This window comes from Uloborus diversus, chromosome 4, assembly GCF_026930045.1.
Source record: "Uloborus diversus isolate 005 chromosome 4, Udiv.v.3.1, whole genome shotgun sequence".
NCBI classification, from domain to species: Eukaryota; Metazoa; Arthropoda; class Arachnida; order Araneae; family Uloboridae; genus Uloborus; species Uloborus diversus.
In genome coordinates, this window is record NC_072734.1 from 133935160 (window position 1) to 133953425 (window position 18266).

General features: G+C 31.9%; 2 protein-coding genes across 3 annotated transcripts in view; one reads left to right on the forward strand and one right to left on the reverse strand.

The window, feature by feature from the left end:
• The window catches only part of LOC129221631 (ion channel TACAN-like), a 49150-nt gene extending 41090 nt beyond the window's left edge, over positions 1 to 8060 (forward strand). The window contains exons 12-13 of the mRNA XM_054856155.1: positions 881 to 949; positions 5185 to 8060. Coding sequence (XP_054712130.1) covers positions 881 to 949; positions 5185 to 5328 — 213 coding nt within the window. The 3' untranslated portion in view covers positions 5329 to 8060. The remainder of the gene's footprint in view (positions 1 to 880; positions 950 to 5184) is intronic.
• Positions 8061 to 8294: 234 nt separating this feature from the next.
• Positions 8295 to 18266, reverse strand: part of LOC129221613 (protein spinster homolog 1-like) — a 56409-nt gene continuing 46437 nt past the window's right edge. Inside the window, exon 11 of one of the 2 annotated variants that reach the window (XM_054856133.1) lies at positions 8295 to 8494. In XM_054856133.1, the coding sequence (XP_054712108.1) occupies positions 8370 to 8494 (125 nt within the window). In that variant the 3' untranslated portion in view covers positions 8295 to 8369. Of the gene's footprint in view, positions 8495 to 10045; positions 10385 to 18266 lie in introns of those variants that run through there. The other variant, XM_054856135.1, reaches the window with a different exon arrangement.

The following is an 18266-nucleotide window of genomic DNA, read 5'->3' on the forward strand; positions in this document are numbered from 1 at the left end:
GAAACGTCCATGTTCTGTGTTTTTTAGCTGTTGCTACATGTTTTTTTTTTTGGGACTTGTTTGCTTACAGTGCTATGTTTTTGCACATCTGATAGGTCACTGATTCTTTTTTGGAGAACATACCCACTTTTAAATATACTAGCCCTTTTTTTCCCTTCAATTATATCCACCTCCTTTATAAACATTTAATACCTGGGGGAGAGGGGCAAGATGTGAAGTTTGCCCCCCTCTCTTTCAGAGACTGAGGGGGGGGGGAGAAACCCTGGCCCCAGTTAGCACATGCCTGCTGTGCCCCATAGTTTGTTTCACAGTACCCCATGCGTGGGGCACAGTAAGACAAAATTTTGAGTTTCCTTTTTTTTTATGTTATCTCAAAAACTTTAAATAGTAGTGAAGTTTTTTGTGTCTCAAAAGTTAGTGCATTTAAGCTGCTTTACAAATCCATCCTAAAATTTTTCTGATTAAAACAAAGTTTCCAAATATCTTGAATTTTATATTTTTCGTCTCACTGTGCCCCACCCTCCCCTACACTCACACACAGGGTGAAGAGGATACTCATATTGGATCGTAGATTGCTTAGTTGCCAAAATGATGGTTGCAATGGGAAAAAAGTTAGAAATACACTGCTATATGCTAGTTTTTATTTCTTCAGCAGTTGACAATGATAGCAGTGGAAATATTATTAAAATAGAGGAGGTGAATTGGGAACCAGTGAAAAAATGAATGAAAGCCAAGAGTTGACAATATCATAGATTCACCATAGCTATGTTCAACTGTATTCTTTTTTTTTCATTTGCTGGTACATTATACATCAATTCCGTCTGATTTAGTAGCATGCTTTTTTACTATACTATTACTTACCCATTAAAATTTTTTTCAGATTTTCCAGTTGTACAATGCATATACTTTATATCGTTTAAGCAAAGATGAAAAGTGTGTAGAATGGCAGGTAGGTTATGTATATATATCTTTACTAATAATAAAGCAGGGGTAGAAGTGATCGACTTGTCACATATAGGACATTTCCACAAATAATATAGGACACATTATATGAATAGTTTTGCTATGAAAAAAGAAATAATACATACATATAATTTATTTATTCTTGTCAATGATTTTGTTTAAAAAATAAACCCTCAAACAAAATTATAACTTACACCTGAAATGACTTTCTTGTAGTTGAAAGAATAATTTTTGAAAAAAGTGTAATTTGTAGACAAAAAAAAGAACAAAGTGAAATTTATTGATAATTAACACAGCAACTCACAATTTTTGCAGGGATAGAAGTGTCACAAACATAACTTATATAGATAAATAAAAACCGTCTTTGTGTTGAGAACTAACAGGAAATAACCAATGCTTTGTAGCACAAATATACAGATATTTTGTTCTATAAAATTCCACAAAAAGAAAAGATTGCAAAAAAACTATTAGAACATTCCGATCAGAAAATGCACTGAACACAAAATTATACCGGCGAAAACAAAAACCGAAAAAAACCACGCTGGAAAGCAAAACAAACTTCTGTTGCCAAACGCAAAATTCTAAAACCAACTTCAGAATTCGTTCTCGAAACTCCACCCACTACAGTGACGTCATATTGCTGTAGCCAATGAGAGAAGATGCCTGTTGCAGGATTTAGTGAGTTGCGTTTTCAGTCAGATAGTTATTTACTGTTGTTTTAAAAAAAGAAATTGGATAAAAAAACAGGAATATAGGAAATATAGGACATTTTCCAAAAATATAGGAAATATAGGACGATTTTCATACTTTTTTTGAAAATATAGTATATATATAGGACTACTTCGACCCCTGATAAAGCTGAAAGTCTGGCTCTCTCTCTGTCTGGATCTCTGTGACTTGCATAGCGCATAGACCGTTCGGCCAATTTTCATTAAATTTGGCACAAAGTTAGTTTGTAGCATCTGTGTGTGCACCTCAAAGCGATTTTTCAAAAATTCAATTTTATTCTTTTTCTATTCCAATTTTAAGAACATTTTCCCCGAGCGAAATTATCATAAGATGGACGAGTAAATTACCAAGTTATCATAACGTGGAACCGTAACATAGACAAGACAATTGGCACGTAATTCACCATATATTATTTGTAAATATACAGGCGAATCAAAAGACCTTTTAATTTTCTACTACAGGCAAAGCCGTGCGGGTACCACTAGTATATATATATATATATACAGTGGTCGATCCAGGTTTTATTTTTTGGGTCCCCATTTTGTGAAAAGGCAAAATATTTTTGTGAAATTTCGTTATTTTTGTGAAAAAGCAAAATATTTTTGTGAATTTTCTTTATTTTTGTAAAAAAGACCTTCTCGTGATTTTTTTCTTGGAAAAGATTATATTAAAGCAGTTTTAGCTGTCGTATCGTTATAGAAAAGCCCTAGACAGGTTTCAGGGGTGATTGCAAGTTCTTGAAGAATACCTCAAAGCTGTCAAGAGAAAATGCGCTGGGGGAGGGGGGAAGTAAGACCCTTAACATTTTATTCGTAATTTGACACATACATTACATTTATTGCTTTTTACAAATATACATATGCAAGGCACACTTTCTTAAGGTGAAAGTCTCACAACAGATTTCTTGTTTGCCCCTCTCAAATACTTTAAGAGCAATGAAAATTGCACATGCTGCTGAACGTAATGATAACTCCTAATAAATACAATATGAACAGACTCAAAGATATCACATATTTCTTAACACAGAAGTGAAATACTCATTAAAGATTCCATGTATGTGTTTGAAAAACTTAGAAGTAATTAAAACCCAAAATAATACTGCACCAGCATTCAGCGTTTAATTTTTTGACTTTTGACGTTCTTACAGAGTAGGTATTTCGTTTAAAACTTTGCAATTTAATGATGTTAATAAATATATAAGAAATTTTATTTGTTTGCCTCTTAACAAGGTACAGTAAACATCAAAAATGCGAAAAATTCGTTTACCATGGCCGATGTAAGGAAATTAAGATCTTCAAAACAAATAAAAATATAAAAACAGCATGTAAAATAATTTTATTTTAAGTAAAGTTATTTTAGAATTGGATTTTGAAACTCAACACAAATTAATACTAAATATATATTGCGTAATCAAAGTAAAATTTAAGATTTTCCTGAAAACAAGCTACCAATCACAAGTGTCCCTCTGCCGTCCCCCCTCTGACGCTCTCAAGCAAAAAGATAAGATGGGGGAAGGTGGAAGAGGCTCCCGCGTAGATGCGTACACATTTGCGGTTAAAAAATATTGTGAAAAGGCTGCCTTTTTATAAATTTTTGTGAAGGGGCTGCTTTTACGACGCGGAATTTTGTGAATGGGGCCGCTTCTTCGACGTGGAATTTTGTGAATGGGGCCGCTTTTGCCATGCGGAATTTTGTGAAGGGGCCGCAAAGCGGCCCCAATTTGGCGCTGTATCGACCCCTGTATATATATATATATATATATATATATATATATATATATATATATATATATATATATATATATATATATATATATAGTAAAGCCAAAAAGTGGCCATTGAGTTGAAAGCATCTGCTGGCCACTGGCTAGTAACTGAAAATTTAATTTTTTATGTTTACTTTTTTTTCCCCATAATAAGTCCTGAAATCCTTTTTCAAATAAATTTTGGAGCACTTTGAACTGGTGTGTATAAAATAAGATTGCATCTGAAAAAGCTTTTTTTTTTTTTTGTCTTTTTCCTTTTCTAAAAAAATTTAAAAAAAAAAAGAGAGAGAGACCCCCTTGCAGGTCGCACATTGCTACACGACGGGACACAGGTTGTGCACTCCTGCAATAATACATCACTGTCATACTTCAGAATTTTTTTTGGGTGCCTGCATTTGACTGACGAGTTAAATAATTTTATTGATCTCTTTTTAATATTTGACTTAGTTACTAAACTTAGTAAGTTAACAGTACAGCAATTTTTCAAATAACTAACCTACTTGTTTAATGTAAAAACAGTCATACAGTAACTTATGCCACATAATTTCTATGAAACTAATCAAATAAGTTTTATGCTTATACTAAAATGAAAAAAGACTGTTACCTACAGCTGTTAAATTCATTTTATTGGAAGCAGCTAAAAATTAGAAAACATGTTTTGCTATTATATTTAAGCCTCTTGTGTGTCGGGGGGGGGGGGGGGGGGTGGTGCAACTTTTTGCGGACTTGCAAGGTAGAAAATGCTTTGTAAAATAAGTTCAGGTCTTCCCCCTGAAGACCAGACCCTATTTTACAAAGTACCTTGTTTCACATGCATTCTTTATTTTTGGTTGGTTTGGTTCATTGGGTTTTTTGGTGCAAGAGCTTTGATAGGCTATGCTGCACCAATTCTGAGTTTGTATTTTTTGATATTTTTGTACTATTTTATTGTTAACACACACGTATAGGTCCTGTTGTGTCAAAAAGGGGTCACAACATGATTAGAAGCGATTTTAACAAGATTAGGAACTATTGAATTAAATTTTGTATATCTTATGGATATGTTTAGAATGTTCCTTTTAAAACACAATACTCCTTCACATGCTAATTTATTTTATGAAAAATATAGGAATTTCTTTGAAATCTTAGATATTATTTTCGAAGTCTAAAGAAGCCTTTAAAAAGTATTTATTGAGCCATTCCATTTCAGATCAGGTATGACCTGTCACATGACCATTACCGTTTTTTTTTTTTTAAATTACAGTAGTTACAACTAAGGGACATATGAAATATCACAAAGGGGGGATTTTGTAAGAAAAATGCCACAAAAATATTTTTTCTTTATCAAAAAACCTAACTAAATGGTCTTTATTTCTTTTTAGAAAAAAGAATTATTCAAATAGTTCATTTCAAATGGAGTGTTTTGCTGTTTTTTTCAAAAATGCCGGATTTTGCGCAGAATTTTAATTGGCTGTAACTGAAGAATTTTTTTTTTTTGGAAAATCCTTTTGGGATATTTCAGTCCCTTAGTTGTAACTACTGTAATTTTTTCAAAAAAATCGGTGATGGTCATATGGCAATTTTCATACCTGCCTGCCTGATTTGAAATGAAATGACTCGATTGTGATATTGGTGCATTTTTTATACCCTTATATTTTAAACTGAAAAACACTGTAAATATTTTAACTTTGATGCCTTTATAGAATACTTGTTTTTGATAATTTAAATGAACTCATTATGTTTTGCAGGTGTTTTGTTCAGCAGTAATATTCTTTATTTTGTTTATCGGAAATACATTCACCACATCAAAAGTCATTCACCAGAAATTGACCGAAAAAATTGTCGGCACCTTAGTTCCTGAAAAGGATAGTTGGAGTAAGAAATTAAAATAGTTTATTTGTGAAATCGATGTATATTTTTATTGCTCGAATAGTGATATGTAAATACATAACTTTTTTTTGTATTTAACATGTTTGTGACAAAAAAAAAAAAAATGTTTACTTTTCTTTAAAAAAAAATTTGCATTTCTAACATATTTTTGATGTGCATTTCTTTTAATCTATATTTATAAATTATTTATTTAAAAACTGTATATTTTGTAAATTAGGCGATGTATTATGCAATGATATACAATTTTTGTATGATATAAACAAATATCTATGCAAAACTAAAGTTTTGAAAATGGCTTTAAAATTTCATGTTTAAAATAAAACTTATTATCAAAACAAGATCTCCAAACCAGTATTTTGCAAAGTGCAAAACTAGTTCGAGTTTTATTAAACTTTGTACCTATTAATATTTCATTCTTATACTTGTTAAATATGCACTAAACCATTATGTTATCTATTTTATATGCATTTTCTAAAAACCTTTTCTCTTTGTTAGTAGATTATTAGTGCTAAAAATCTCTGTTTAATGACTTTTAAGATCCTCAGAGTAGTACTTAATGACTAAGAACGTTCTTTGGGCAGAAAAAAAAAATTATACGTAAAAAAAAATTATTGATTTTAAACATAAAAATCTCCCAACTTAAATTATGCATATCAAATGTTTTGAAATAATATTTTATTATTTTTTCTTGTAATTATCACATAGTATACATAAAATTTTTGTACTTTTTTTTTTCTTTTTGACAGTTACAGGGAATTAAATTCTTATTTTTGGAAAGCCAGCATTTTTGGAAATGATAAGCCTAGCATTTCTACTTGTATTTGGAAATTTTAATCACCATTTTACATCATAAGACCTTTAATGATCAGTTAATGAATACTTACAGTGCAATTTCATTTTCAAAAAAAAAAAAAAAAATCATTTTAAACTAGTATTTTGCACATGACATTAAAAACATTTTAGTTGAAATATGTAAATATTTTTAAACATTATAAAAACTTTTATGTTCTGCTTCAGGTTTTCGGGGAGTTGAGATAACAAAAAAAGTGCACCAACTCGGTGAATGAAACCCTCAACCAGTGAACTGAGTTTTTCTAGTCATTTTCTTTTTGGTATTACACAGAAGGACGTTAAAATCGAAGAAAAAAGAAATTGAATCCTATTATTATTTTTTTTTATAATTAAAATCTGTTCATTCACTGGTCAGTCGACTAAAAATCAATATTGGGAAAGTTTTCTGATTCTCAGAGGAGAATAAAAGCAAATTTATTAGTCACCATTTATTTTTTATCCTCGTTACATTTAGGTCAACCAAAAAAGTAAGTTAACAACAAATTGTAATTTTAATGAAGTTTATCATGATTAATTTGTGGTACAGTAAACTCCCGACTGTCCCCAAGTCATTCAACAACCAGGAACATTGGTATCAGGTATTTGTGCAGCAAGAAGTAAAAACAATGGTTGTTTTGTTTTATTTATTAAATTACTTTTTGCGCTTTCTTCATCATACATGCCCTTGTTCTTTATTGATAAGTTCTGTTGTACAAAAGTACAAAACATTTTTACTGTATTGCATATATTTTCATTGTACAAAGTACTATGTATCAATGCAACTGTGTTTTTGAGGGAGAATCATTTTTACCTTTCTTGTTCCTTCATTTTAGCCTTTTTGTGGTTTATCTGCAATTTTAATTTTTATTGTCCGCCATACTTGTGCCACCCAATTCCATGGATAATCGGGAGTTTACTGAATAAATGTTAATTTTATTTTCAAGCGTTAACTATGCAAACAAAAACAGGATATTATTTCATTTTTAAGAGGAATATTTTCTGACAACTTAAAACTGTTGGCACTAGTGGAGTTGGAGAGAGAGGCAACTGCTGATTTTCATGGTCGACCACATATATATTTACAAATGAAATAGTGTTAAACCGAGCTTTTTCATGATATAGTCAATACTATTCATTTTTAATAAATTATGAATCATAGGCAGAAAATAAAAATTCTTTGAACTTTTTATTACTAGAAATTATTGAATGGAGATTCCTCCTCCCCCCAATATACATAATCATTTAAATTAGAATGTATTTCAGTTGTTAATAATCAGTGAGTTATTCTTCCAGTATTTTGTAATGTGATAGTATTTTCCTGCTATACTATATACCAATGGAATGTTCTCATGTTGTAATTATTTGTAAACATACATTGGCTTGGTGCCATAACTACTGTTTTGAATTTATTTAGAGTTTTTGTATTTAAACTGAAATATTTTTTTACGTAATGAAGGGAAACAAGTGGTTTAAAAAGGGATTTTCTATTAAACATATTTTTTTGAAAGTGGTGCAAAATTTCATTATTCATTTACTAAAAGTGAAAAATATTTTTTTGCTGATAAACTTTATACCATGAAAGCATTCTTAAAATGTTTAATGTAAAATGTTTTTATGTAACAATGCCAATTTTTTCCCATGCAAAAATAAAGCAATCTGATTACAAAAATTGTGTCGTATGCATTTAAGTAAAATTGCTCGTATAGTTGCTGTGTAAAACAAATGGGCATGCAGAGGGGGAAGAGACACCTGTTGGCCCGAGCCTGAAGGGGGTCCAATATTTTAAAAGCTAGAGGTGAAATACAAGGGTAAACAATATGGAGGGGGGCTCAGAAAAGTCATTTGTGACAGGCCCCAAAATTTCTGCGCACGTCCCTGACAAAGAATTCTACTTATAAATCAATTTGTTAACTGACGTTAGTATACATGACCATACTTAAAAAGCCTCTTTCATGTTTTTATTTAAGTTTATGATGTAAAAATGAGTAAATACAAAAAATAAATGTGTATCTGTAAGTAATAAGCGTAACAGGTTTCATATATATTTTTTTTTTCTGAAATTCTGGAATTGACATGTTCAAGGAATAAATCCCACAAAATGTTTTAGAAATATTTCAGAATATATAAAACATTTTTTATTTTTTGATACTTTTTCTTTAGATAAATATCACAAAATGCTATGAAATCGGTAACATGGCTTTGAATAAAATTACTATAAAACAGTTATAGTCTGGTTTTCATGAGCAGTGTGAGAATATTCACCTTTCTTGTTTAATGACTTGTCATGTATAATAGGAACAGTATAACAGGAATGATTCTCGTTGATGTTCACGTTAGCTAAAAGTAAATTACAAGATAAACAAATCATAGATAATTTATTTTAGTTAAAATGTTTTTACAAATATTATCGATAAATTTCAGATTTATGTTAAAAGTTTAAATGCACAGAAAACACAATGCTCGTTAAATCAATAATATGATCATGTAACTAATCAAAATTTATTTTATCACAGATCTAAAACAGTATGTTCATCAAATAAAAATGCAAACATAAATAAATATAATAAATGCTCTATACGTATTTAAATATTAATAAAATTGATTGAAAAAAAACTATGCACATAAGGTTAACATATGTTTATATAAACGTTTTAAAGATATCATGTTAAAACTACACTGGCTGGTGGTATATTGGTTAGAAATGATGTTAAACTTGTGAAGTATAGCATCTTGAAGATTGCTGTTGATAGAAATATGTGTTTTTTAAATAGATTTTGTTAAATTAATATCAACTGATCACACACATTAAGAAGCTTGATATTAATATATGAAACAATAATTTAAACAAAAGAATTAAATAACAATTATTAAACAAAGGAATCAAATAACAATTATTTAAACAAAGGAATCAAATAACAATTATTTAACAAAGGAAATTAAAATATTTTTTTAAACACAAAGTGCAAAAATGTTTTAGAGTAGGAAATCCAAAGATTGTGTGACCTAATTTGTACAGCAAAAAAGCAACCAATGTGTAAAATTTGGATAAAACAGTAATATATTTTTTAAAAATGTAAGTATTTAAAAAACATTGAGTGCAAACTTGTAGATTGTGGGAATGTGCAAAAGGGTTTAAATGATTAAAATATATAGTTACGTTTTTTCCCCCTACACATAAAGCGTGGAAGGAATTCTACCATTAATTTAAAAGTTTTAATTTTAGACTGTCATTAATTTATAATTGAGAGAAAATCACAAACTTCTAGACCACTTTTTATTTTTTTTAAAATTTTTTTTTTCAATGGGGGGGGGGGGGGCAACCATTACTAGTTGAATTTAAATGAGAAAATAAAAGTTTTAGTATGGTTTTATAAACTTTAAAAGTATATTTAGTAGTCGATGAGTGCACTGTAAAAAATAACCAATGTCACATTTACACATACGTATAGCATGAGTAATATTATATTTTTACTCTCAGTTTATAAATTTCTTATTTTGTTTAGTGAAATGACCAGCTGGGTACTAAATGCCAACAAAAACAAAGGTTAACAATCGAATATAATGAATAGGGTGCAATTTGTACGATTGCATCTTGAGACTTATTGCGTTTCTCAAGACTAAAATCTTGGGTCTCTTTTCTATTCATTGCATCACCTATTTTGATTGCTCTACAATAGACGACATAGTTGAAAGTAAAAATATCAGTGAACTTATTAGGTAGAAATTTTTACATAACTGACAATTTACTACACCAAGTAGTAGGGTTTTTTTTATCTACAAGATTTAAAAAAAAAACAAATTAGGAGATTTTCAAATATTTTTTACGAGCATATTGGTCATAAAGTATCATAATTAATGACTTAAATACATAACTGAATAAGTTTATTAATTTTATCTTTAATTAATTTGTAAGTAGAGCATAAAATGATCGCTAAACTTGAAACTAAAAACAGTCATAAAAGTCATGATTGAATATTAGCTGACACAACAAAATAACAATAACATAGGGAGGGGGGAGGCAATCTTTCAATTCTAAAGCAGTGTCATTTGGGAAAAATAACCAACATAAACTAATAAATACATATTCCACAACAAACATTACACTAAATTTATATCTTCCATGTCACCATGGTTAAACCAGTAGTCGAGTGTCACTCGGCCAAAGCGTGTCGTCCGCCGAAATCTGAATGAGATCCTCACTATAAATGTGCAAGGGTGGATACACACCTGAGACAAAACAAACACACAGAGGAACAGAGATTACGAAAAGCATAACAAAGCACTTTAGTTTGAAAGGCAACAAAGGGAATTTACATAAAAAATTACAATAAAAAAGTAACAAAGGCACGAAATAATATGCAAAAGGATTGATAATGTGTTGATGAATACCAGCAAACATTTTTAGCAGGAAAGATAATTAGTTAACCTACTTTATCTAAATAGCGTCAATGCAAACTTCAAAAATTTTCCCTTATTTTTCATATTCTGATTCCGACAAACTATTAAAATGCTTTTCTGGATTTGTTCTTTTATTCAATGTAAGTTTCTAATAAAGACATTTCCTGAATTGTAATCTTCACATGCCCTGTGAATTTCTTCAAATTTTGTCCATGTTCTTAGGTCTGCTTAGTCAATTTTGTGGCCCCTAATTAAAAATTGCATTCATAAAAGATAACAGCTCAAAGATGTTTTAGTATATATTTTGTTTTTAGCTCTTTTCCATACAAAATTTGTATTTCATACAATACCAACCCTAAATAACACATTGATGAAAAATTATCAAAAATTGCTTTGCACATTTGCACACTTTACCATAGATATTTCATATTCTAAGCATGCCTAAACTTATGGTCTATCACAGGGGTTCTCAAACTGGGTGCCGTAGAAAGAGGCGAAGGGTGCCACGAAGTGTTCATGTCATCAATATAGGTAGTTGTCAATGTTCGGTGGTTTGCCAAAATAGGTCATATGGAATAATATTGCCATCCCCCCTTTTTTTTGATGTGGCGTAGTAAAAATTGGCTAGATCATGACTTTATCATCACCAGAAAGATTAACTGATGGTAAAGCGTTATCAGCAAGCAGTTTTCAGTAACCAAGCAAAAGTTATTGCAGAAGAGTGATGTAAAAACTATCTGATCTTATTTTGCTGTAAGTTTTGCTTCTACATCGTTCACTGTAGGTTACTAGGATAAAACAGGTTGTTTATCCTTTTACCTGCCGATGTTCCCAAATGGGAACATTTTTTTGTGAATTTTTTTAGTAACCTAATTATTTGTTTAGACTTGTCATATTTTCTGAAATGACACATAACAGTATGAATTTTTTTTAAGTGTTCTTAATTTTTAAAGTACGTTTAACCTTTATCTTGAAATTAAAGTCAAATTTACTGAATTTCTGAACTTAGAATTTGTCTAAGTTTTTTTGTATCTGCTTTAAAGAAAAAGATGTAAGAAATATTTTATTGGCGTTATTTAGTAGCCAGAGGGCATATATTTTATTTCAACTTAACAAAATGTTTCCAATTATTATTCCTTGTGAGTTATTTTCATAAGAACCGACACGTTCCCATTTGGGAACATCGGCGCTTAGAGTATAGTATTTGAGGGGGATTTTAGTCAATTGCGGAATTTGAGTGTGATTCCTCTTTATTTCAAATATTTTGTTGTGGAAGATCTGTTTTGTGTTGAATATGCGTGCTCGGTTCTTTCATTCACGAACATACATTTTTTATCAATCAGCTTGCCCTTCACACCACTATTCTATTGTAAATATAACCTTCACACCCGCCTTTATGCATTCTCTCTATTATAAGTAAATCGCGTTTTCGGGGTTGGAATTCTTGTTTTCTACCCTACTCACTTTCTATGAATTGTATGTGTTTTACACTTTTAAAATGTATCTCGTGACTGACGGGTAGATAAAGATAAGGGCCTTTTATGAACTTTGTCCAGCCTCATTTCGTCATTTCATTTCATTACTCGGCTCACTTGCGTTCTGTTTCTTTTAGCGAGTCTCATACGTACGAACGATTTTGTTTTTAGACTCAGAATAATGTAGTTTTAATCTATTTAGTGTTTTTGAACTATCATTCCGTATAAACAGCAATCTCCTTGCAAGTTTTTAACGTTAGAAGCTGCGTTAGATTATTTCCACAGCTTATTCAACAGCGAACTTGATGACGAACACGAGCATGATCTTTGTATTTTATACGCGAGTCTGAGTGATGAAGAACACATAAATGATGAAGCCTTAAATGAAGTTTATCCTAAAGATGTCTGCGGCCATGTTGACTTGATGCTTAGCGATGAAGATACAGGTTCAAATAGTTCATATGATCAGCTTCACAATTCAGGATATCAAAAGGGAAACACAACCTCATGCTCGACTCCAGAAGCAAAGAAGCGGAAACAAGAACGCTATCCCAGGTGGAAAAAATATGCTAAGTTGGAAGAAAATCTTCCAGGAAAAAAAAACTCGAAAAATTGACTGGAAAATTCCCCGAGCTTCAGGCAATGGATCTCCAGCAGTTATTTTTCAAAATACTTCCTCTGGATTATATGCAACATCTAGCTGATATCATATTAACTCTCAGTGAAGGTGTCAAGCAGACCTGAACCTAAATCACATCTTCCTGTTCTGAATTTAAAAACAGATAACCATTATCTTGTCCCTTTCACTCAGAGACGTTGTACGGTTTGTCAGAAGAACGTGCGAAAACGGGCATTGAATGTGAAACAAGACTCCGCTCATCTTGCTTCCCCCAATACCATGGACAATAAGGAAGAAAAAGTGTCATTCAGAAGAGAAAAGTATAATAGTATGTAAAATAAACAAAAATATTCATATTTTTTCATCCATTTCGAAGTAATAAAGTTTCAAGATCAATCCTCCTGTTTACTTCATTCCAAACGCCAATGTTCCCAAATGGGAACATCCTGAAATTCCTATTTAAAAATTTTTTTTCGCCAAAACATGTTTAGATTAGCTATACTGGAGGTAAATTGAGACATTTAAGCAAAAAATTAAGAGTAAAAATTAAAAATTTGAATTATGGCGTTTAAAAGGTTATTGTTCTTGTAGCATAATTAATGTAGTTGACCAATTCACACAGATAAATGTCATTGCGAACTGTCATTTTTTCCCCTCTCGTTTGATGACTAAGAAAAGTATAATGTTAATCGTTAAAGTCGTTGTTTGCCTTCTTAGCACTCTGGTGTTCTTATAATATGACATCGTTAATCGGTTAGTGGATATTATCATAAGCTGCACATATATGCATGAATTGTGCTAATGAGTGACAAAAAGCAAAAAAATAACGAATTATCAGTTGTCCCAAATATGAAGAAAATTGATCTTTATATGGAATTAAATTTGAAAATTTTGACAATGTTTTTGAGGTTATCAAATGTGGTTTAATTCACATTTATATTAAAAGCTCTTTCAATTCGTTTTAGCTTGATAGTACTTTTTTTTTAATGTATTTCTTCAACTTTGCATGAAATAATCTTTGCCTTTCTTATTAGGGTGCCCATGTTATTAATAAGGCTAAATCCCTTTTGTTTTTTGCTAAAACTGCGTAGAAACACAATTGAAACTTAAATTTTCACTTTGTTTCATTATTTTTTTTTTCTTATTTTTTATGAGTCATCTGATGAATATGCAAAAGCTCAAGTAATTCAATCAAAATGGATAAAGATTTTACTATTTGAACCTTAGAGTAGCCTTAGTTGGCTCACTTACGCACTTACCTACATAATAGAGAGGGACTAGGGTGCCATGAGAAAATTCTAATTCTTTAAAGGGTGCCGTGAGTCGAAAAACTTTGAGAACCCCTGGTTTATCATACATTCCTTCAAAAACAGCTCTTCAATGACATAATCTGTATCATTTTAGCAGGATAATATGAATAAAGATTTTGTAATTTGCACACAAACCATTAGTTTATTGTAACCTACAGTTATAAAACTACTTGGTTGTAACACAAACAGCAGAATGGAAAGTAATTTCAACATTCTTTAGCTCATTTTACCATCACAATAAATTCCAGTGAATGTGATTGGTATGATGCATTGAAATTTACTTGTACTTGACAATTCAGGGATGTTACAACTTCTTGCACAGGATCAAAGTTTTGTCATTGACTAAAGCAGATCCAAACTTTTGGTCCACTGAATGGTATCTCATTTCCGGCTCCTATATATCTTTAAGTACTGTGCACAACCCAAAAGAAAAATAAGACATTGAAAGATGGAATAAATAGTGAAACCTCTTCAGCATGACCACTTCTTTGTTCTGCTGCTGAGACCCAATAAACAAGGAAGGTGGTTGATGTTTTAAAAGTAAATAAAATTATTGGAATTTTGTTTTATCAGATTTAGGTGATGAAGGAAGTGGTCAGTGAGAGAGGGTTCACTGTAGCTTAAAATAATAAAGTTCATAGATTCAGCCCTCTCCAAGTAATAAAATTTACATTTCTAAAGAAGAGTAACAGTTCCTAAATATTTCCCTCAGAATGAGGACAATAGTTCATAAAAATACTCAGTAGAATAAAGGCTACAGTTCTTAAAAATGCTCATCATAATAAAAGACTACAGTCCATAAATTCATATTTGTTAAAGTAAGGTCAACAGTCCTTTAAAAGCCTGTTAAAGAAAGACGACAATTCTTTGAAATCTCCGTTTAAATGCAGTTAATATTATCTAAAATATTGTCATTAAGAAAAACACTAAAGTCCCTGAAAAGTCATTGTTAGAATAAACAAAGAGTCCCTGATAGCCCCAATTAGGATTAGGACAACAATCAGTGAAACTCATCACTAGAATAAAATTAATGGTCCTGGAAAATTATTATAACAAGATTTACGGTTCCAAAAAATCTCCATTAAACCAGAACTTCCCAGTGGACACTCTCTTCATGTAATGTTGGTCATAGTAGGGAAAGTGCTAGGGCTGACTGAGTGGCCAATGTTGGAGGGTATGTGTCACCTTCCTATTCCTCATGTTAATCTACATTCAGGGGTGCCCACAAGGGGGGATTACTGCGCAAGTTGCGCCATCAAAATTTTGGGGGGGGGGGATTTTTTTTCCAGAAGGCTTTTTTTTTTCTTTAGAACATGAAATTTTTGAATTTTGGAAAGAAAAAATATTTAAACTCATTCAATAAGAAATAGATGCATTACCAATACTTTTCTCACGTACTCTTGAGGGACCCCCCGCCCCCCTCCCCCCCATTCAGTTTTCAGAAGTGGGGCTGCCAATATCATTTTAGCGATGCAACTAACGAAGAAAAGGAAAACTCTTCGTTGTTTTAATAAATTGAAATAGTAATTATGAATAAACAATTGAAATAAGTCTGACAAAAAGTATTTTTTTTCTGTGAAATTTGAATAGAAAATGTAATCTTAAAATACAATTTAGGAACATCCATTATTCTCTTTTGTTAAGAGTATCTACGTATGTGCCGCAGAAATGTACGCACGCTTCAAACATTTTTATTAACGCAAAAAAACAAAACAAAAAAAAAACAGTATTCAGAACAATACCTCTTCACTAGGCTGCATAGTGGGCATGTGTGCCTAGTTGGAAACTATAGGCTAGGCTCAAATTGAAGTATTTTGCCTAGAGTAAAATTAGCATAATGGGAGGGAGGACCGGCGACCAAACTGACATGGTGCACGTCTTGTCTCTCGGCGGCCCTGGTTATACAAAACCATGCTTCATGGATCTTCAGTTAAAAAAAATATATAAATGTATAGCTTCATTAGGGCAGCCCAAAGGATAAGGGTCGGCGAAACATTCCTCTTTTTTTTTTTTTTTTGATCGAAAATGTTGTTGTTCTGAAAATCATTGCTAAGTGGAGAAAAATGATGTGTCATGTATGTGTCACTGAAATAAATTTGAAATAGAGAGAGAGAAAAAAAAACACAGTTAAATGCAAAGAGAAATTCAAAATATTGTAATGAATACTCGCAACAAAAGTTCTAAATGTTTAAATGTAAAAATCGTAAGTAAATCAAAGCTTGATCAATAGATGCAAGTGGGAAATGGCATGTTTAAAATAAAATGAAGTGGAATAGAGACCTAAGGTATCGCAGATAATTACCACATCCGTTCAAAATGTTACAAGCCCTTTTTCTAAGGCCGCAAACGCTTGTATTGCCAGAAAACAAAAATATTAGACTGGAAATTGAAAACTTTACTATGGAAAATTCAAGCAAATAACCGTGTTTGGCAAAGGAAAATTGAAAGAAAATATTGCCACTATATGTGTATCAATAATTAAAGTTTACAATGAAGATTGGCGGGACGTAGCAAAACTGAAAGGAAGAGTGGGGAACTCCAAACTCTTCTTTTTACGTCCCCAAAGCTGGCCTGTGAGTTTTTAAAACTTAGGTTCTGAAAAAATCCCGGGAAAACGTTCCGAAACCCCATCCCACCCTAAGGTCATCAAAGATGACCTACACATGAGTATTTAGGACTGCAATTTCAAAAAGTCGTGAGAATGCTCCCAACGTAACCTCTGAGAGAAACGCCCTCTCAATTAATCATTCATCATCATTCAAAGCCGAATAAATTTTGTCTTTTCTACTTTAATTTAAAAAAAAAAAACTCCCTGAGGTGTCCCGAAACTCATTCTCCAAATATTACCGAAGATCCTCAAAAATTTCATTGTTAAGGCTTCAATTCAGAAAATGTTTCGGGGAGATCTCCAAAACATTCTACCCCTCTAAGAGTATTTAAAATCGTCTACGATTGAGTTAACTGAATTTCAATTTTGAAAATTTGCCATGGGAGGAGTCCGAATCTCTTCACCCACTAACATTACCAAAAATCTTCTAAAACTGCGGTTTCAACAGATCAAAATTTTTTCGAGAGAATGCCCCCCCCCCCCCTCTCTCTCTCTCTTTCGCCAACATCATCGAAAAATGTCTTAAATCTCGCTTTTAGTGCTTCAATTACAGAACATTTCTGGTTGCGAGCCCCTTCAAAACTCCTCTTCCCCTTTTCATCGAAGGTTGGATTAAATTACGTTTTCGGAGCTTGAATTTCAAGAAACTGGCGGTGCATTAAATTTTAACGGAAAAAAAATCAACAATCGCGTTTTTAAGGCTTCAAAATTTCAAAAAATTTCAGGGTGGGGGGATGCATCTCTCTTCTCCTTAATATCACCATAAATCATCTAAAATTGCATTTTTCGAACTACAATTTTCAAAATTTTACAGGGGAAAACCCCCCGGACCCCCCTTTACGCGTCACAGTAAGAAATAATTTACAATTGGGAATGCGTGCTTGACCTTTAGCCTTCAAAATTCATCACCACCGATCGTCTAAAACTGTGTTTTTGAAATAACAATCTTGAAAATTGGGGAGAGCCCCTGGACCCCCTCTTCTGAACAAAATTAAATATAACGTACGATTGTGTTGGAAACTTAAATTTGGAAGAAATATCGGGAGATGCTATCCTGGACCTCATCTCTCCTTCCTCCCAAACTTAAAATATGGTCTAAAACTGTGTTTGTATGTCTTCAATTTCGAAATAATGCAAGAAGGTAGCCCTCCGACACCCCCTAATTCTGATTGAATATTATCCTTCTTACGATTAAATTTATATTGCTAGTACTAAGGTCTAGCAATATGACTATCCCTGCTAAACCAGAAGCCAAATCTTCTCTCTCTCTGCATATTAGAACAAGCATTTGAAACAATAAAGGGGCCACCAAAGCGTATCCCCCCCCCCATCCTCCCGCAGTTTTTTGACCTAGCGACAACCCTGGTACTCTTTCCAAAATTTAATGACCTTGTCTCTTTTTCAATGAAGGGAACACATCACAGACGGCATGGAGTTGGTGTCTGTTTCAAAACTGGATCAGACGATTTGATTTCTTTGCAATTTTTTGTAAATTTTCTGGAAGTAGCACAATTCTGAATGATGAATATGTGTGACAGTGATGAGAGTCATCTAAAACTGCTTTTCTAGTACTGCAATTTTGAAAAAATATAGGAGAGAGCCCCCGATTCCTCCCTCTTTCCTCAGCACGATCAAAGACAAGCCTAGAAATGCGTGTTTGGAGTATCAATTTCAAAAAATTGCCGGGGAAAAGGCACCG